Source organism: Lupinus angustifolius, chromosome LG15 (assembly GCF_001865875.1).
Source record: "Lupinus angustifolius cultivar Tanjil chromosome LG15, LupAngTanjil_v1.0, whole genome shotgun sequence".
NCBI lineage: Eukaryota > Viridiplantae > Streptophyta > Magnoliopsida > Fabales > Fabaceae > Lupinus > Lupinus angustifolius.
The window spans coordinates 10812017-10831202 of record NC_032023.1 but is presented as its reverse complement, the minus strand read 5'-3'; the positions used below and the strand labels follow the sequence as shown (position 1 = coordinate 10831202).

Below are 19186 nucleotides of genomic sequence, written 5' to 3'. Positions count from 1 at the left end.
AAAGCAAAGAATCTCTCATTTCTAAACTCACAAATGCACTTAACATGTACATATAACATGAAATGCACATATACATGTATGCATGTATATGTGCATTTCAAAAGCAAAGATTATAACATGAAATGCACATATACATGTATTTATGTAATGCATGAACATATTATGAAATGACATATCTCATGGATGAAATGATTTAAAAGATATATGCATATGAGACATGTATTAGGTGCCCTAAGCCTTCGACTCAACTTAAACTAGAATCTAGTCTAAGCCTAGTACCAAACAAAGACTTAAGCACGTTGATTTGTTTTAGATCTTCAAGCACTTTTAGGCACAAGTTGTCCTCATCAAAACCATGACATTCAAGGAGAGCTTTTCAAAGTGTTCCTCTTGACATGCACACTTTCACTTAGTATAATCACATACACCAATTCAATTTACAAGACTCAAGATGCTTCTTTCTTGAATTCCTAGAACCTCTAATCCTTGGTTTAACTATCCTATCGCCTGAGAAAACCTTTCTCGCGATCCAGCCCTAGCCCAAATCCCCGTTCTCAAATCAAGACCTCCTAGTCTTGGTGAAGAATCACTTTATCTCAATGGTGGTAAGACACCAAGAGACTAACCCAAAGCACACAACAAAATACAAAAAACAGAGTTTTACCAAGCACAAAAATGCTCAAATTATTACTATGAAAAATTCAACTATTAACCCACTCTCAAGTAACACAAGCCATCATGCATATGTGAGTTAATACAAAACAGTAAACATAGAATATTTCTCTAAAAATCACTATCAAGAATGCATGAACATGTAAGAAAGAATGGATGAGATTAAGCATATGAAAACATCATGCAATACACCATGAACAACTTCAACAAAGCATGTTAATCTCTCTTCCTCACACATGCATTTCTCTCAGCCAATTACAAAGTAAATTACGAAAATATGCTCTAATTAATTCTAAACAATAGTATGCAATGCTACACGTTTCTGCAATTTGCCTAAACTTATACAAAAAAGATTTGACCCTTCAAACTGTTACATTCAGTTAAGCAGTTAAAACGGAAAATAGTTATAACAGAAAACATTTGAGTTAATCGATTAAGTCACCACGTTAATCGGTTAACCAGAATATTAAAAACGTGATTAAATAGGCAAACTTACTCATATGTTATGCTTAACTCCTATACATATTTTAGCAATTATTTATGTCTAATATGCACATATAACATGTAAGATTAATGCATGAACATACAATAAACTATATGATATGTCTCATGAATATGATATGACAATTATAATGGCTTGTGAGACTTGCATCTAGATTTACCTCATCTATACTCACTCACTAAGGCACACATCCCAGACTACTTAGAAATATGACTCTATTGATATAACCTAGTCTAGATATGACCAATGAGTTCTAGGCATGTTGATTGTTGAGCCATCTTCAAGCTTTAATAAAACCTTGTCTTCATCAAAATATAGGCAAAACATTGCTAGTGCAATCCTTGAAACTTTGCACTTTCACCCATAACCCAACCAGGTTAGGGTACCATAACCCTAATTCTCACTCCCTTATATAAGCCTAACTTAACAACTTAAGAGGGGGTTCCGAATTTAAAAAAGTAGAAGACAAAGACACCATCTTCTTTAAAAATAAGAGAGAAGGGAGACGAGGAAAAAACGAGATTCTCATGCCATCTTCATTATAAACATTACTGTTTGAAGTGAGAGGGCTATTGGACAGTGTTAGCTCGGCTTTGAGTCACCATCGCAGCGCCACCACGGTACAGAGAGTTCTGAATTGTGACCATGAAAGGCCGTCGTGTCCCCAGCAGCACCCAGAGCGGATGGACCGTCCTGCCCAACAGCGGTCCTCGCGGCAGGCCATGCCATCCCCACCCTGGATAAGTGGTGGTGGCCACCGCGGCTCGCAACCAAGTTTATGTTGCCGCCGCCCAGAACAGTGGGGCTACCTCCATTGGAGCCCTAACCCCATTTTTCAGATTTTGTCCCCAATCCAATGTAACCCTAAACCCCCAATTTAATGTAACCCTAAACCTCCAATTTAATTTAACCCTAAACCCCAATTTAATTTTAACCTAAAGCCCCAAATTAATTTTACCCTAAAACCCTCAAATCAATTCCAAACCTACCCCTAAAACCCTCATCCAATTCCCCCCTTTTAATTAATCTATACACTACGTTCTATTTCTTTTTTTTTTTTATACTTTTTTGTTTTGTTTTGTTTTGTTTATTATGAATATTATTCCTAATTTATTTTATTTATTTATTTAACTCGTTTTCTTCTTATTTAATATTATTTGTTTATTTAATAAAGAATGAATATATGCATATGTATGTATATGTGTATATATGCATATATATATATATATATATATATATATATATATATATAAAGTGGATAAAAAATATATTTAAAAAAAAAAGCATTATCAGGTAACCCACTGTATACCTAGTGTCTTGTCTCGTTACCTTATATTATAAATTCATTTCAATTAATTTTTAAAAGCAATATGAGGTAACTCACTATAGACTTAGTGTCTTGTTGTGTTATCTAATGTTGTAAATTCATTTCAATTAGTTTTTAAAAGCGATATGAGGTAACCCACTATAGACCTAGTGTCTTGTCGCGTATGTTGTAAATTAATTTCAATTAATTTTTAAAAGCAATATGAGGTAACCCATTATAGACATATTGTTTTGCCACGTTACCTTATGTTGTAAATTCATTTTAATTAATTTTTAAATAAACAATGTTAGGTAACCCACTATAGATCTTGTGTCTTGTCACATTACCTTATGTTGTAAATTCATTTCAATTCATTTTTAAAAGCAATATGAGGTAACCACTATAGACTTAGTGTCTTGTCGCGTTACCTTATGTTGTAAATTCATTTCAATTAGTTTTTAAAAGCAATATGAGGTAACCCACTATAGATTTAAACGTAATACGAGGTAAGTCACTATAGACCTAGTGTCTTGTCGCGTTACTTTATGTTGTAAATTCATTTCAAATAATTAAAAAAAACAATGTGAGGTAACCCATTATAGACTTAGTGTCTTGTCGTGTTACCTTATGTTGTAAATTCATTTCAATTAATTTTCAAAAGGCAATGTGAAGTAACCCACTATAGACCTAGTGTCTTATCATGTTACCTCATGTTGTAAATTATCTTTAAACAAATTGTAATGCAACGTGAGGCAACCCCCTATAGGCCCACTGCCTTGTCACATTACCTTATGTTGTAAATACATTTTTAAAAAAAATTCAAAGCAATGTAAGGTAGCCCACTATAGGCCTATTGTCTTGTCGTGCAACTGTATGTTATGAACTTCATAAAAAAATAAAAAAAAATACCGCTAATCAAACTTATTTTCAAAAGAACTACATAGCCTTGATTTCTCTATTGCAACTAGTGATATGTAGGACCAGATTTACTTGCCAGACATAACAAATAAAAATCTTTTTCTTTGTCTTTCTTTCTGTGTAATAATGTGACAGTAAAATTAATGTTTGGAAAGAATATCCACATAACTAATCTAGGTACCGCTTTTTATAACAATGAAAGAGTATCCACCATCATTGTTACACCTAGCCTAACTATTCATGATGTTTTATATTTACCTACACTCAACTATAACTTACTTTGCATACCAAAGCTTACATCCAGATCCTCATGCATCTTTTCTTTTAACACTTCTTCCTGTTAAATACAGGAGAATAAGTCTTCGATGAGAATTGGTACTATCCTAATATTAATTCATCACCATATTAATTCATCTGTTGCAATATTAATTCATCGCCATTACAAACTTTGGCATTAATTCATCACCATACTAATTCATTTGTTGCCAACTATCCTAATATTCCTAGTTCTTATGTTTTGATTGATGAGAAATATCACATATATGATTCTTATTGAAAGAGACAAATTAAAAATCAGTTCTTATTGTGTCCATCCAAGCAGATGATGGATGTCCAAGTCTGTAATGCCAAAGACTTTTTCTTTGAGTTATATTGTTTCTTTACAATACTTTGATTTAATACATGTATATATTTGGGAGCCCTTCCATATTCCCTCTATACATGGTCACAAATATTTTCTTACTGTAGTATATGATTATATTAGATTTACTTGGGTATTTTTTGATGAAAAGGAACGGAGAAACCTCAAATAATTTGCAAGGTTTCATACATATGATTGATACCTAATTTGGTGCTAAGATAAAAAATGTTAGAAGTGATAATGGACCCGAGATTGCAATGAAATATTCTTACTCTGCAAAGGGTATAATACATTAGACCTCATGCACTTACACTCCTCAATAAAATGGAGTTGTTGAGAGAAAACACCAACACCTCTTGAATATAGCCAGGGCTCTCCTGATTCAAAGTAACCTACACAAAATATATTGGTCATATGTTATTAAACATGCAACATACATCATAAACCTATTACCTACCCATGTCCTGCATAAAAGGTTTCCCTATGAGGTCATGTATAAGAAGCAACCTAACCTTCATCTTCTAAAGGTACTTGGATGCTTGTGCTTTGTAAATACACAAGCACACCTTAGAACTAAATTAGATTCTAGGACCAACAAGAGTGTCTTCCTTGGTTTTAAGGATGGTGTGAAAGGCTTCATAGCTCTAAATATCAGTACTAAAGCCTTAGATATGAGTAGAAATGTCATTTTTTATGAAAATATATTTTCATACTAAAGATGTAAGCGTGCATGAATGCGAGATTGAAGAGACAAGCATGCATAACATAATGTTTTGATGATGATAAATGACACACAAAGGTTGATGAAGAAAAAAAAGTGATAAAGGCAAAAGATTGACAACATTCATAAATGTTGAAGGGCAAGCTTGAGAGGAAGAGAAAATCAACAAACAACAAGTATCAACGATAAAGTCAAGACTCAAGTACATACAAGGCAAAGAATTCAAAAGAAGATCTAGGGGTTAAGTATTTTTATATCTTTATTAAGTCTTAAGATGTTTGCTTAGTAAGAGTTTAGCCTAGGATGAACCCTAATAAAAGTCTCAAAAGCTAAAATCAATCATAAATAAAATGAGACTTACATGCATACATACATGATTTACATGCACATGCATACATACATGATAATATGTTTTGAATGCATTTAAAAAGAGTTTTAAATCATACATCATTCAAAGACATGCATCATGCTTTTACAAATAATGTAGGAGGTTCATTCATCATTAAAAATATATTTTAGAAACCATTTAATCGATTAGGAGTCATATTAAACGATTAAGTTTTGGGAATCTGTTAATCAATTAAGTCAGGTGCTAATTGATTAAGCTGGTAAGAAATCTGTTAATCGATTAAATCAGTTGTTAATCGATTAAGCTGATAATTGTTTCTGTTTTCTATTATTTTGAAGAAACTCATTAATTGATTAAGGTTCAATATAATCGATTAACTATAGTTAAAAACAGAACAATATATAAACCCAAGTTTTTCATATTGGTTAAAAATAATATAATAATATAGATCATATTGGAAGATAATGATTTAGAGAGTTACAACAAATTTTAGAAAACATAGAGTTTTACAATTTATTGAAATGGAAATTTGGGATACCATGGAAAATGGTCCTTTCGCTCCACTACACGTAGTGAACGGAAAAACGAAAGAGAAACCTAGAAGTCTCTTGTGTTGGAATTTCTGACAATTTATGGGTCACAAATATAATTCTATAATTGTGTTATGGCCATTATGTAATTAGCCAAAATATAAAATGATCTTAAGTAATTAATTTGGTGGCTAAGGGCATATGTGTCATGAAATAATAATAAGTGTAGATACCTTCAGGCAATTTCTAATTTGATGAAGGGACTGAATCAGAATTATTGCAACTAAAGTAGTAACCACTACGGGGTTACTTTTATGGGTTATGGTCCCCATTTGTAGAGCAACAGGTTTTCAAGTGTAAAGGTGGAGGAGAATAAATGATATATTATGAAGACAAATCCAAATAATATACAAACTAATGTATCTTTATTATTTTTTGTTATAAAATGCATCAACAATTCCAAAGAGATATTGTTTAAATTGCTCTTATACTATATCGTAAAAAACAAAAAATAATAAAGAGATATTGACTCATATATTATTTGGATTTGTCTCCATAATATATCATGTTTTGTTTAACTAAATTGCGTTTATCACATTTCTGTTTAAAAGATTACTCTTATTTAACATACAATGGTGATTAGTGTACTGAAAATATAAAAATTAGGAGAAGTTGTGTATGTATAAAAAAGTAAAGGGTAATTTGTGTAATTTCAATAAAACTCAGAGGTATCACTATAAAAAAATTATCATAAGGAAGTATTAACTAATAAGTAACAATACTTTAACAAATAGAAAATGTGAAAAGTGGATGTGTTAGATTATTAATTGCAAAGTTAATTAAAATTAGAAATGAAATATTTTTTATTTTTGTGTATATGTAATTGAAAATTATATTATGACATCTCTTTCATTTAAAAATATTTTATTTTCATTAAGTTAAATAAAAAAGAAAAATATAAACAAAATGATATTTACTTAAAGTTACAATCTATTCCTTTTTCATCTTAAAAAGGAAACAAGTTGCCTTGTGCTGTTGGCAAAGTTACAATCTCTTAAATTTTTACTAATAATATAAAAGTTTTTTCAAATTTTTTATAATATCTTATATCATCTATTATTTATATTAATATTTATTGACTCTAATAAAAACAATATAGATAAATAACAAATGGTTTTAGAACAGTGTGAAAATTCTATACCATAAGTATCAAACATTTTTATCCCAAATTCAATCATTCTTTTTTTAGTAAATATTTCAATGACAAACTATTGAAAAGTTAAATACAATTGTTAAATACATTAGTGATTTATATATTAAGTGAAAACTAAGAGAATGTTTTGGATATCTATACATATTTTTAAATGTGAATATTTTTTTTCGTAGTGTATCTCCAATTTATATGCAATGAACTATTTATTTCGAAGTTCGTGGTTGCTCATTCAAATAAATGTCACTTAAATAAATTAAATCATTATTATATTGAAATTTAGTGAAGTCTTATACCACTAAAACGACATCTTGTTAGTTATATAAGAAAATATGAGTAAGAATATGATTCACTATTTTATATATAGATTATTATTAATCTAAATAAATATATGATATTTACTTATTTAGATCTAAAGAGGAGAAAAAATCATATAAAGTTATAAACCTATTCAAACAAGTGAATAAGAATTTAAGAACTCCATCTGTCACCGTTTTTCTCTCTCTTAATTCACAAGTTGTCCCCACGGCCACCCCATTAAAAAAAAGCGCCGAAGTGTGGTGCCTTATGTAATTGTTTGTGCATATCTTTTGCTCATACCTTGCTTCACTTAACAACCAAATCATCATTAATATTATGAAAAAAGAACATGAGAGCAATCAGTGGCCACCTACTCTTAATCATCAACGATAGAACCACCAAAATTCTTTGCTTGTTTACACAGCAAACAAACCCACCTGAACTCTGATATGATCCAATTCAAATCTTCAGCTATGTCCACTCACACAGACTCTTCTCCCATTCCTTCCATTACCACACTACCACTCAACCTCCACTTCAATCTTCATCATGTTCTTCCTCTACTATTACTACTTTTTATTCTTATACAGTTTCCACCGCCGGCAACCGCACAGTTACCAAACACACTGACACCTCCTCCACCTGACAATACTATTTCCAATGTCCAGTTCAATAAATCTATGGTCATGGCCCTCGTGATCCTGGTCGTTGTGTTCGTACTATTGGGTTTCGTTTCTGTCTACACTCGCCAGTGCACAGAGCGAAGAATGAGAGGAAGACACGACCTTTCGATCCCAATTATCGGAAGTAACCACCGGCCACGTGGCCTAGACCGGGAGATAATTGAAACCTTCCCAACCTTCATATACTCCACCGTGAAGAGCCTCAAGATAGGAATGGCCACGCTAGAATGCGCCGTGTGCTTAAACGAGTTTCAAGACGATGAAAAACTGCGTTTGATCCCAGTTTGTAACCACGTGTTTCACGCTGAATGCATCGATGCTTGGTTAGTTAATCACTCCACATGCCCTGTTTGTCGCGCCAACCTTGTTTCCACACCAAGCGAAGTTGTTCCCTTTATGACGATTCAACTTCCGGATCAAACCGACCCGGAACCGGACCCGGTCCACGTTGATGAATTCAGTGGAAGACAAGGTACAGTGATGAAGGAGTCTCCGAAGTTGAGTAATAACAATTCGGTTAATCAGAACCGTCCACGTAGATCAAGGTCAACTGGGTTTAGATTCACGAATTTGCTTCCACGCTCTCACTCGCTGGTTCAACGCGGTGAGAATTTGGAGAGGTTCACGTTGAGGTTGCCGGAGGAGGTGAGGAATCAATTGGTGACGTCAACGCTTAGCCGCACGAAGAGTTTAGGCGTAGCTTTCACACCCGAGAGTAGTGAGAGGAGGGGTTATAGGACACGAAGTGTTGGCAGTGGCTGTGGGAGGAACAATCTCGAGCGGTTGGACCAGTCGGATCGGAGAATGTTTCGTTGGATGAGTAGAGCGGGTTCCAACATATCAAAGAAGGTTACTGAGTTTAATAAAGATGACGTGGGAGAACGATCATCGGACCGGCTATTTTCTGGAAAGGAAAATGATATGTGAACTTGGCTTTTAAGTTAGGTGGATAGAGGTGGTGAGATAATTGCTTTTATACATTTTATTCTTATTTTGTACAATTTATTAGATTATGTTTTAGTTAATCAGTGAATGAGTGGATAGTATAAAAATATGGCGAGATAATTGTTTTGCTTTCATTTCACACAGGGTATTGTTATTTTTACGATAAAAGGTTTCATACAGTTGTGTATTTTTCCTTTTTAATTCTTTTTTAAAATCCCTTTTTAATTCTTTTTAAGATATCCATTTGCAGTTTTAGAAGAATTTTGGTTGCCAAGTGTTGCAGAGAGGGAGATGGAGATCACAAGTCCAAACATATCACATGTCTCAAATAATATTTCATTTCATGTCTTAAAACAATAAGATTGCTTCATCTTATTACCTTTTGCTTTTAAATTTTTATTTTATCCACGTGTTAATATATGATTGACTTGTGACATAAAATGGGATACAATTGAAGACAAGTGATCTCCATACGTAATGATGTATTTACTTTGTGTGTCAATGACATGAAGGTTTTCTAGTGTTTTAGTGTCATGGCTTGTATAATTTCCATGAGTTAATTAGGTCTAACGGAAATGAGTATGTTTTACCTATACTAGATGCAGAAAGAGTCTTCATAAGACGAGACAAGGCATATACATCATCTAACTCTTCATCAAAACCATTACTAGAGTCCTCCCAAATCATGTGTCTGCTGCACCCTATTTATATGAGAGTTCATTATCTAACAACTCGAGTGTAGGGAGTATCATGGTGCTATCTTGTTCTTCAAGTTTAAGCAAAATCCCAAATTAGATGACCCGAAGTCACCCTAAGACAATCTTTAAGCTCATATCCCACATGTTCGGCTTTTAATTGAGCCTCATGATAAGGGCATTGGAGTTGCCCCTTAGATAGTACTACCCTTTGAGTTGGGTTCTCAACTCAATAATAACAACATCTGAAGTCTAAAGGACTTGTTATGATGGATTCACTTGGAAAATGGAGATTTCTAAAAGTGAGTATAACATTCATTGAAACTTGTGGCTACTACAAGAGATTCACAAGTTGATGGAACATAATTGATCGACCTCCCTCTTGTGAACATGGTAAAATAAAGTCAATTTTGAAGAGAGAGATAAATTGGGAAGGTTTTGGTCGATGTATTAATGGGATATTTCAAAATCAATAAGCAATAAAGGAAATAATCCAATAACTATTTGAATAGTGCCTAGTAAAATGAGGGAGGAGATGTGAGAATTACTTCCAACATGTCTCATTTATAAAAATATATTATATGAGGCGAAAGACTTACATTTGATCGATGACGAAGTGATATATTTTAGTCAATAACAACATAAAATAAGTTATTATTTCATTCTGATATAATATTAATGTATCATTTCAAAACTAATTAAAAGAATGAGGTGAGCCAGCTGTACTTACTTCCTAATAGGATGAACCTTCGGTATATGTACATAATACAAAAAGAAATTTAAAATTTGTTTATTACTTAGAATTTTATATTCTCCTTTTTGTGTCAAAATTTATTAATTAAATTATTTTAATTAGTTTTATTTAATAAATTTGATAGCCTAATGTATGGGATTTCTATTTAATAGGTTTTGAGGATGATAAGTACATACTATCATATCCTTGTAACTGAAGAATTTATTCATAGAATTTTTTACTTGTAAATTATAAGACAAACAACTTTATTATTACATTAAGACACATCCAAATACTTAATGTCATAGAAATAACCTATTCCCTTATAAAGATGGGGCTACATATATATATACTATTCTCAAATTTCACTATAGTATAATACAGTAAACCGCCCTTTTGAAGATGTCATGCATTTAGACAAAGCGAATCACCAATTTTAATTACAATCAATTCATCAATAATTATTAAAGTTTCTCCATTGTATTTTTTATAGGAAAAAATAGGATTCATGAGATAATAAAGTCTTAGATTACAAAAAATCTATTTACCCTACTTAAATAGTCTTATAATTATTATGTTATAAGAAAAATATGTAGTCAACTAGTCTTAAAACAATAACATTATTAATACAAATAGTTTGAAGTCTATTATTTACGAACGGACCATATTTGAGATCTAAAGCCATTGTTTTAGCGATCTTATGATTGGCCCACTCTTGCACAAATGGTGTGTTTTTACTAGACAATAGTTAATCTCACTTTAAATTCTTGTAGGGGTTAATACTTTATCCTAACATGACAATAATGAATTTAAAAGAGTAAATTGTAGTGGAAAATTATGGATTGGAGAACTAATTATCTTATTTTTCTAATGTACACTTGCCTCAGAGATTAACATGTATAAATACGTGTTGATTGTTTTCATAGATTTAAGTCACTAAGTATGATATGATGAATGATATCATTACAATTAATTAACGAATTTGCAAATCGCCTTAGTTTAACTCCATACCCTTCACATAAGTTAACACAAAGGTAAACAAAAATCATCATTTTGGATTAAAGGTAAATATAAAGGTGCAATTATATTTTGGTTTTAGTAGATCTCTAATTCAATTTTATACTTGGAGTGCTATTATTATTGTTGTTTTGTTAGATTGGATTTTAGTGGATCTCTTTTGAACCATGTAATATTTTTATCATCTCATTTTCGAGAATTGTATATTTATTTTTTCCTATTTGTAATTTTTGTTCTTTTTAATAAAATTTTCACTTAACAAAAAAAATAACTATTTTAACAATAGTCTCAAACACGTGTAGACAAAGATGTGAGCACTCAAGCTTTTCTGCATGAGTATGCTTATCAATAAATAAATTGTTTTCAAATAATGTTGTACTCTATTTCTTACAGCCCTAAATAAATCTATAGCATCTACCTTTGTCATTAAAAATATTGTCCCATGCCTTAAAAAAAATTGTGTCATGTTGATGTTAATTTTTTTGCAAAAGTACCTGATCATGTTTGTCTTTCCCTTTTCATGCATCTTGGCTTTCTATTGTTGGAATTTCTGACAATTTATGGGTCACAAATATAATTCTATAATTGTGTTATGGCCATTATGTAATTAGCCAAAATATAAAATGATCTTAAGTAATTAATTTGGTGGCTAAGGGCATATGTGTCATGAAATAATAATAAGTGTAGATACCTTCAGGCAATTTCTGATTTGATGAAGGGACTGAATCAGAATTATTGCAACTAAAGTAGTAACCACTACGGGGTTACTTTTATGGGTTATGGTCCCCATTTGTAGAGCAACAGGTTTTCAAGTGTAAAGGTGGAGGAGAATAAGGTAGGATGAGAATAGTGTTATCCAGGATAGGATAACACTATCCACTCATCCATAAGGGCTTATAAGGCATAAGGATAAGCATCCTCCAACTAACCTCAACACAACACTTTTCAGAAACTAAGGTATTCTCTCATTCCCCTCTAGAGAGAACTAAAGGAAAACCGTAAGGCGCTCTATCATCTGGAAGATCATCGCACCTTCATACCTTCGAGATCCCGGAAATGGCTCAACAAGGTATGTTCTTCTTCTTCACCATGAACTCATTTGGGGTTTCTTCGGTCTGGACCATGGATGTTCCATTTGGGTGTATGTATGGGCATACACATTCGGTTGTGGGAACAAAGCCATGGTCATAAGGACTTCCGCATTCACTCTATGGATTTCGGATGGAGAAGGAATTTCTCCAACATCTTGACCAACGAGGAAAAGAGAAAAGTGTAATTCGATTTGAAAGCGAAAAACATTATAACCTCCACACTCTCATACGATGAGTTCTTTAGAGTTTCTCAGTGTGATAGTGGCAAGAAAATGTGAGATACTTTACAAGTGATCCACGGAGGCACTAGTGAGGTCAAACGTTCTAGATTGAATACATTGATGCATGAGTATGAATTGTTTCGCATGTTTCCACATGAGTCTATTTTTTATTTACAAAAACGATTTACTCAAATTATTAATCAACTCATTGCATTAGATAAATCATTTTCCAAACATGAACTAACTGTTAAAGTGTTGAAATGTCTGGACATGAAATGGCGACCCAAGGTGACTGCCATTATGGAGTCAAAGGACTTGGAACAAATGACGCTCACAACTCTATTTGGCAAACTTCAAGAACATGAGCAAGAATTAAGACGTTTGATACTCAATGAACAAATGGACGAGAACATTAAAGAAAACTCCTTCAAAGAAACAAGATCAGATACAAGAAGTCAAAAGGAGATATTTGATGATAGTGAGTCCGATCCTGACACGGATGATGAAGCCATGTACCTCCTTATCAACAAATTCAGAAAGTACTTAAGAAAGAATGGAGGGACCAAGAAGCTTCACAAGAAAGATGGAGATAGTTCAAGCTAGATGAGCAAGAATCCTAAGGACAACGAATCTTGCCATAAGAGTAGGAAAGTAGGACACATAAGGTACACATGCCTTACACCTTCCAAGAAGATTGAACGAGATTACAAGAAAGACTCTCAGGACATCAAAGCTAAGAAGGCATACAATGTTTGGGATGAACCCGAAGAGGACGATTTGTCAACAAGCATCTCAGAAGATGAAGAATCACACAAGATTTGTCTTATGGCTCAAAATCGAACTCTTGCGAAGTAAGTGAGCAAGATGAGCCTATTGAGGTATACTCATACAATTCTAGTTCACATTCTGATATATCTCTCACGTATAACATGCTATATGATGCTTATGTTTAAATGCATGAAGAACTTAAAATGTTAGCTAAAAAGTGCATGAATAGAAAAAGGTTAATTTTAGATCATGAAAAGAAAATATGTGAATTGCAAAATTTCATTGATATGCTGAAAATTGAAAATGAAACCTTATATGCTAAATATGCTAACTCCTCATGTGATTGTACTTCTAACTTAAATATGGCATCTATTTGTGAAAATTGCATTTGCATGAAAAATGAACATAATGTCTTAAATGATAAACTTGCTAATTTCACATGTAGTTATCACAATTCAAACAACTTACTTGTTACATATAAAAATGATGGGATTAAGTCTAGTTTGGAATATATGCATGCAAATAACACATTTTACAAGAAACAAGTAAATGTTCTGAAAATTTCACATCATGAATCACCTACTTGCTTTTATTGTGGATTGTATGGTTATACCTTGAATGCATATAATGTTAGATTGCATGATGTTCCAAATGGAAATTGTATGTGGATTACTAAGAAACAAAATCCCCAAGCTCCTAACATCAAGGGACCCAAGCTTAGTTGGGTACCCAAGAGAAGCAAGGAATTGTGTTTTGTAGGCCTAAGGACATATGGACTTCAACTTTCATATGGGCAGCAAGTGTTCTAGGCACATAAGAAGGTCAGAAGATCAAATTTCTTTGACTTTGCACCAAAGGAAAGGAGATTGTGACACCTATGAGCAACTTGTCATCACAAATCCTTGAAGATGGGAACATTATGCAACAAAGGTAAAAAAAGGTATCATTTCTTAACTACAAGCATTACATACCTTAAGTGTCATAGATATATTCTAAAATGAAATCCTAGTAAGGCCATAAACTCAAGAATCATGATATCTCCCAAAAATCATTTTTAGGCCTAATGCTTTATGTGTCACATCTACATGCTCTCAAATCCAAACATGATATTATTGAATAAGTATATGAATCCTTTAACCATGTTATAATTGATAAGTAAATGTAGAAACACCATTAAGGATTTTCTAATCTTGTTGAAGCACAACTAGTTAAATCTCACATTAATGCAAACTTAACCAACACTATGTTTTTGGAAAGCTTTTGCGAATTTAATGCTTGATTAAGACATCTCCAAAAGAGGAGAGGAATGGTATGCTTACTGTTTCGTAGGTACGAATGAGGATAAGTACTTCAAGAGTTTATATTCTATGCAAGAAAAGGACAAGAATCACAAATTGAAGAAAGCCCAAAGAAAACATCAAATATGACAAACTTCAAACATCTTGATAAAGATGAGGTAAAGCTTGTGAGGTAACCTAATATCGTGATAAATATCACCCTAACACTTGGTATCCGATATATTACCTAAGTGTTTGAATGCATACTTGAATTTTAGATAATCCTAAAAGTTCATTTGTCACCATAATATGCATGTAGTCTTAATTGTAAAATGCATTCTTGCTTGTATATGCTTTTATGTTATTTTGGCTCCGTGTTAAGTGCACATTAGATATTTAGGATAGATCTTTGTCTTAGTATCTTAGCAAACCTATAAACTAATTCAAATTGTGCCAAAATCTGTTTCTGTGACTCATTTAATCGATTGTTCTGTGTTTTAATCGATTACCTAGGCGTTTTCAAATTATCTTAATTGATTATGTGTTCCCTTAATCGAATATATGGACTGAAATGTTTTAAAATCTTAATCAATTGAGATGGAACATAATGGATTAATTGTGTTAAAATTTTAATCCCATTAATCGATTAACACAGTGGTTAATCGATTAAGTGCAATAATAAAACAAATTATATAATAGATATGGGTTACGTTTTTTAAAACCCTTACCCCGTGAACCCTGTCCTATGTTCTGAAATTGATCCCTCAATTCTTCCTCAATCATAGTCAATTCGAGCAGCTTTCTTTTATGTTAAGTTCATTCAATGGATTTCCGCAACCACCTCCTAGCTAGCTTAGGATGTCTAGTGTGTCCTAGTTAGTTGCTGATTTTAGGAATTTTGCGGTTTGTGTAATCTTTTGGTTGTTGCATTGTAATTTTCCAAACTCGTTTAGTTTGTTTTTGTGCTTTGGCTTGAACAATGTAATGACATAACATGCTATGAATGAATTGGTTTTGTGCTATTAAAATTGAATTGTGTACTGCTCTTATTACTTTTGTAAATCACTTGATCAATGGATAGAAGAATGGTAGAAACTTTCAAATCTATTTGCATTAATCTAATTGCGTTTACTATTCAATTAACAAGTGGTATTACTTCACAAGTGGTATCGAAATTGGTATGTACATAAGTGATATAAAACAATTGGCATCTGTATAAAACAAGTGGTATGAAACCTATGATATCAAACTGTATAAGTTTATGCTATAGCATGTGGCCTACACTGAAGTCTGTCATTTCAGTAGGTTTAATCGATTAAGCACATGCCATAATCGATTAACCTACACCTAAAATGCAATTCTGGACAAAATTAAATCACACTTAATCGTTTAAGTACATATGTTAATCGATTAACTTCAGTAGAAATTGCATTATTTGTTCCTTCTTTTGGAAATATACTTTCATATATGACTTTGCTTTTGGATCATGCCAAAAGGGGGGGAAAATTGTTGTTTATGTTTTGTAGGATTTACAAGAGAATATAAGTTGAGGCTTCTGCAACGAAAAAGAATAAATCACCCAATGCTCAAATTGAAGGGGAGCAAGATGGAGAAACATTCATCAACTTACAAGAACAAGGCAAAACAAGTTGATTATCATCAAGTCAATCTAGCAAAGAATTTTTAGATCCAACAAGTTGTTAACAAATGTCAACAAGTGTATGTCATATGTCAACAAGTGTTTGTCATCATCAAAAAGGAGGGATTGAAGATGTAAGTCTGCATGAATGCGAGATTGAAGAGGCAAGCATGCATCACATAATGTTTTGATGTAGACAAAGGACACACAAAGGTTGATGAAGACAAAAGAGTGATAAAGGCAAAGGATTGACAACATGCATAAATGTTGAAGGACAAGCTTGAGAGGATGAGAAAATCAATAAACAACAAGTATCAACGATAAAGTCAAGACTCAAGTACATACAAGGCAAAGCATTCAAAAGAAGATCTAGGGGTTAAGTATTTTTATATCTTTATTAGGTCCTGAGATGTTTGCTTAGTAAGAGTCTAGGCTATGATGAACCCTAATGAAAGTCTCACAAGCTAAAATCAATCATAACTAAAATGAGACTTACATGCATACATACATGATAATATGTTTTGAATGCATTTAAAAAGAGTTTTAAATCATACATCATTCAAAGACATGCATCATGATTTTACAAATCATGTAGGAGGTTCATTCATCATTAAAAATATATTTTAGAAAACCATTTAATCGATTAGGAGTCATATTAATCGATTAAGTTTTGGGAATCTGTTAATCAATTAAGTCAGGTGCTAATTGATTAAGTTGGTAAGAAACCTGTTAATCGATTAAATCAGTTGTTAATCAATTAAGCTCGTAAATGTTTTTGTTTTCTATTATTTTGAAGAAACCCGTTAATTGATTAAGGTTTAATATAATCGATTAACTACAGTTAAAAACAGAACAATATATAAACCCAAGTTTTTCATATTGGTTGAAAATAATATAATAATATAGATCATATTGGAAAATATTGATTTAGAGGGTTATAATACATTTTCGAAAACAAAGAGTTTTACAATTTATTGAGAAGATCTAAAGCTCAGACTTTCATATTTTTAGGAAATATTTTCTAAGTGTTCTTTCAAGAAAAGAAAAGCGTGAATCTTGACAAGATACATGTTGAGCTTTCATTGTCAAATCTGTGAAAAAGAAACTTGCATCTCATGCATTGTATTTTTGTATTTGTGAGATCCTTTAGGGGTTCTTAGATTCATAGAAGATTGTAAAATCTGCACATTAAGGTGCATATGTAACTTGAAGAATTTTTCTTAGACTTAGGCAATAACACATTCTCTTGGTGTTTTTTATCACCAAAGAAAGATAATAGGTTTGGGAAAACCATAGCTGTGATTATGTAGGTGTCTTCACGAGAAGCAAAAGATCTTGGTTGTAAGCGATACTTAGACTAGGGCTAGAGTCGCGAACGGTGAGGTATCCTAGTAGGTGAGCTTTATAGTCAAACCGAAGGGGGGGTTTAAGATCCAAGAAAGGAGAGACTTGATTCTTGTATTGGAATTGTGTTTGTAAGAAATATTGAAGATTCCATAGTGAATATAAAATCTCCCAAGAACAGAAGGGGGGGCTTGGATGTAGTTTGCAGTGGACAACAAATGAACCAAGATAAAAAGCAGAGTCTTACTCTTCTTTCCCTATATTTTTTATATTTCTGCATTACTTGATTTACATAACTTGACATGCATATAATTATGTGATAATTGCATATCTGTATTGTGCATTTACTGTTCTTAATTGTCTGTATAATTGCATGTAAGTTTGGTTGAATCTTGGTAATCTTGGATGATCGAAAGAATTTTGTATTCATTGTAACTGAACTAGATAATCAATTAAGGCGTTTAGATAATTGATTATTAGCAGGTCGAATTAATCAATTAAGTTAAGTAGTTAATCGATTAAGAGCAAATGATTTAATCAATTAAGTCTGTCATTAATCAATTAAACAATGTTTAAACTTATATAGTTTCTGTGTTTATCGAGCGACGATCATTGTATATCATATTACCTATTCACCCCCACCCCCTCTAGGTGAGTGGCAGAGCCCCATGGGACCCAACACATACAAATCTATCCAGGAAGCTATGGTTTTGGAGAATCCCCCTAATATTCACAATTCTTCTCTAGAAACCTCTTATGTTAACATCTTTGATGTTCCTATAAACTTTAGTAATGCCTCATAAGGCCAACAAGTCATTGAAACCATCCCTTATCCTCAAGAATTACCAAATCAAGACTCACAAAATAACTTGCATACAGAGAAGCATAATGACACACTTACTAGCCATCCTGCAAATATTAGGAAAAGCAATAGGGTCACTAGATTGCCTACTTATTTGCATGATTATCATTGAGCACTCTTAAGCAATAGAATCATCTTTCAATGCCATAACAAGTACCCATTGTCCACTTATCTCAACTATGATTCTTTCTCTGCCCCTTATAGGGCAAGAATCCTATGCCTTACCATTCAGATGGAACCTAACACTTACAATCAGGCAATTAAATCTGCTTATAGGCAGGCTGCCAAAGACAAAGTGCTTTCAACTCTACAACAAAACAACACTTGGTATTTAACTGATGTGCCTAATGATAAAGCAGCCATTAGATGTAAATGGGTTTTCAAAATAAATTATAAAGTATATGGAAGCATAAAGAGATACAAAGCAAGGTTAGTGGCCAAAGGATATACACAAACAGAAGGTGTGGACTATGTGGAAACTTTCTCACCAGTAGCAAAACTCACCACTATAAGGTTATTTCTATTCTTAGCATCTATACATAATTGGCATCTTAAAAAATTAGATGTAAATAATGCATTTTTATATGGTGATTTAATTGAAGAAGTCTACATGATTATTCCACATGGCCTTAAATTATATGATCCTAGTCAAGTTTGCAAGCTTGAAAAATTCATGTATGGGTTAAAACAAGCTAGTAGACAATGGTTTGCTAAGCTTTCTACTTTCCTTCTAAAACATGGATATCATAAGGCAAAGGGGGGG

At 32.5% G+C, this 19186-nt stretch overlaps 1 protein-coding gene across 1 annotated transcript; it reads left to right on the top strand.

The window, feature by feature from the left end:
- Window positions 7340-8931, top strand: LOC109327579 (RING-H2 finger protein ATL11-like). The gene has a single exon (XM_019560760.1). The coding sequence runs from the start codon at window positions 7598-7600 to the stop codon at window positions 8756-8758; it is 1161 nt and encodes a 386-aa protein (XP_019416305.1). The 5' UTR covers window positions 7340-7597; the 3' UTR covers window positions 8759-8931.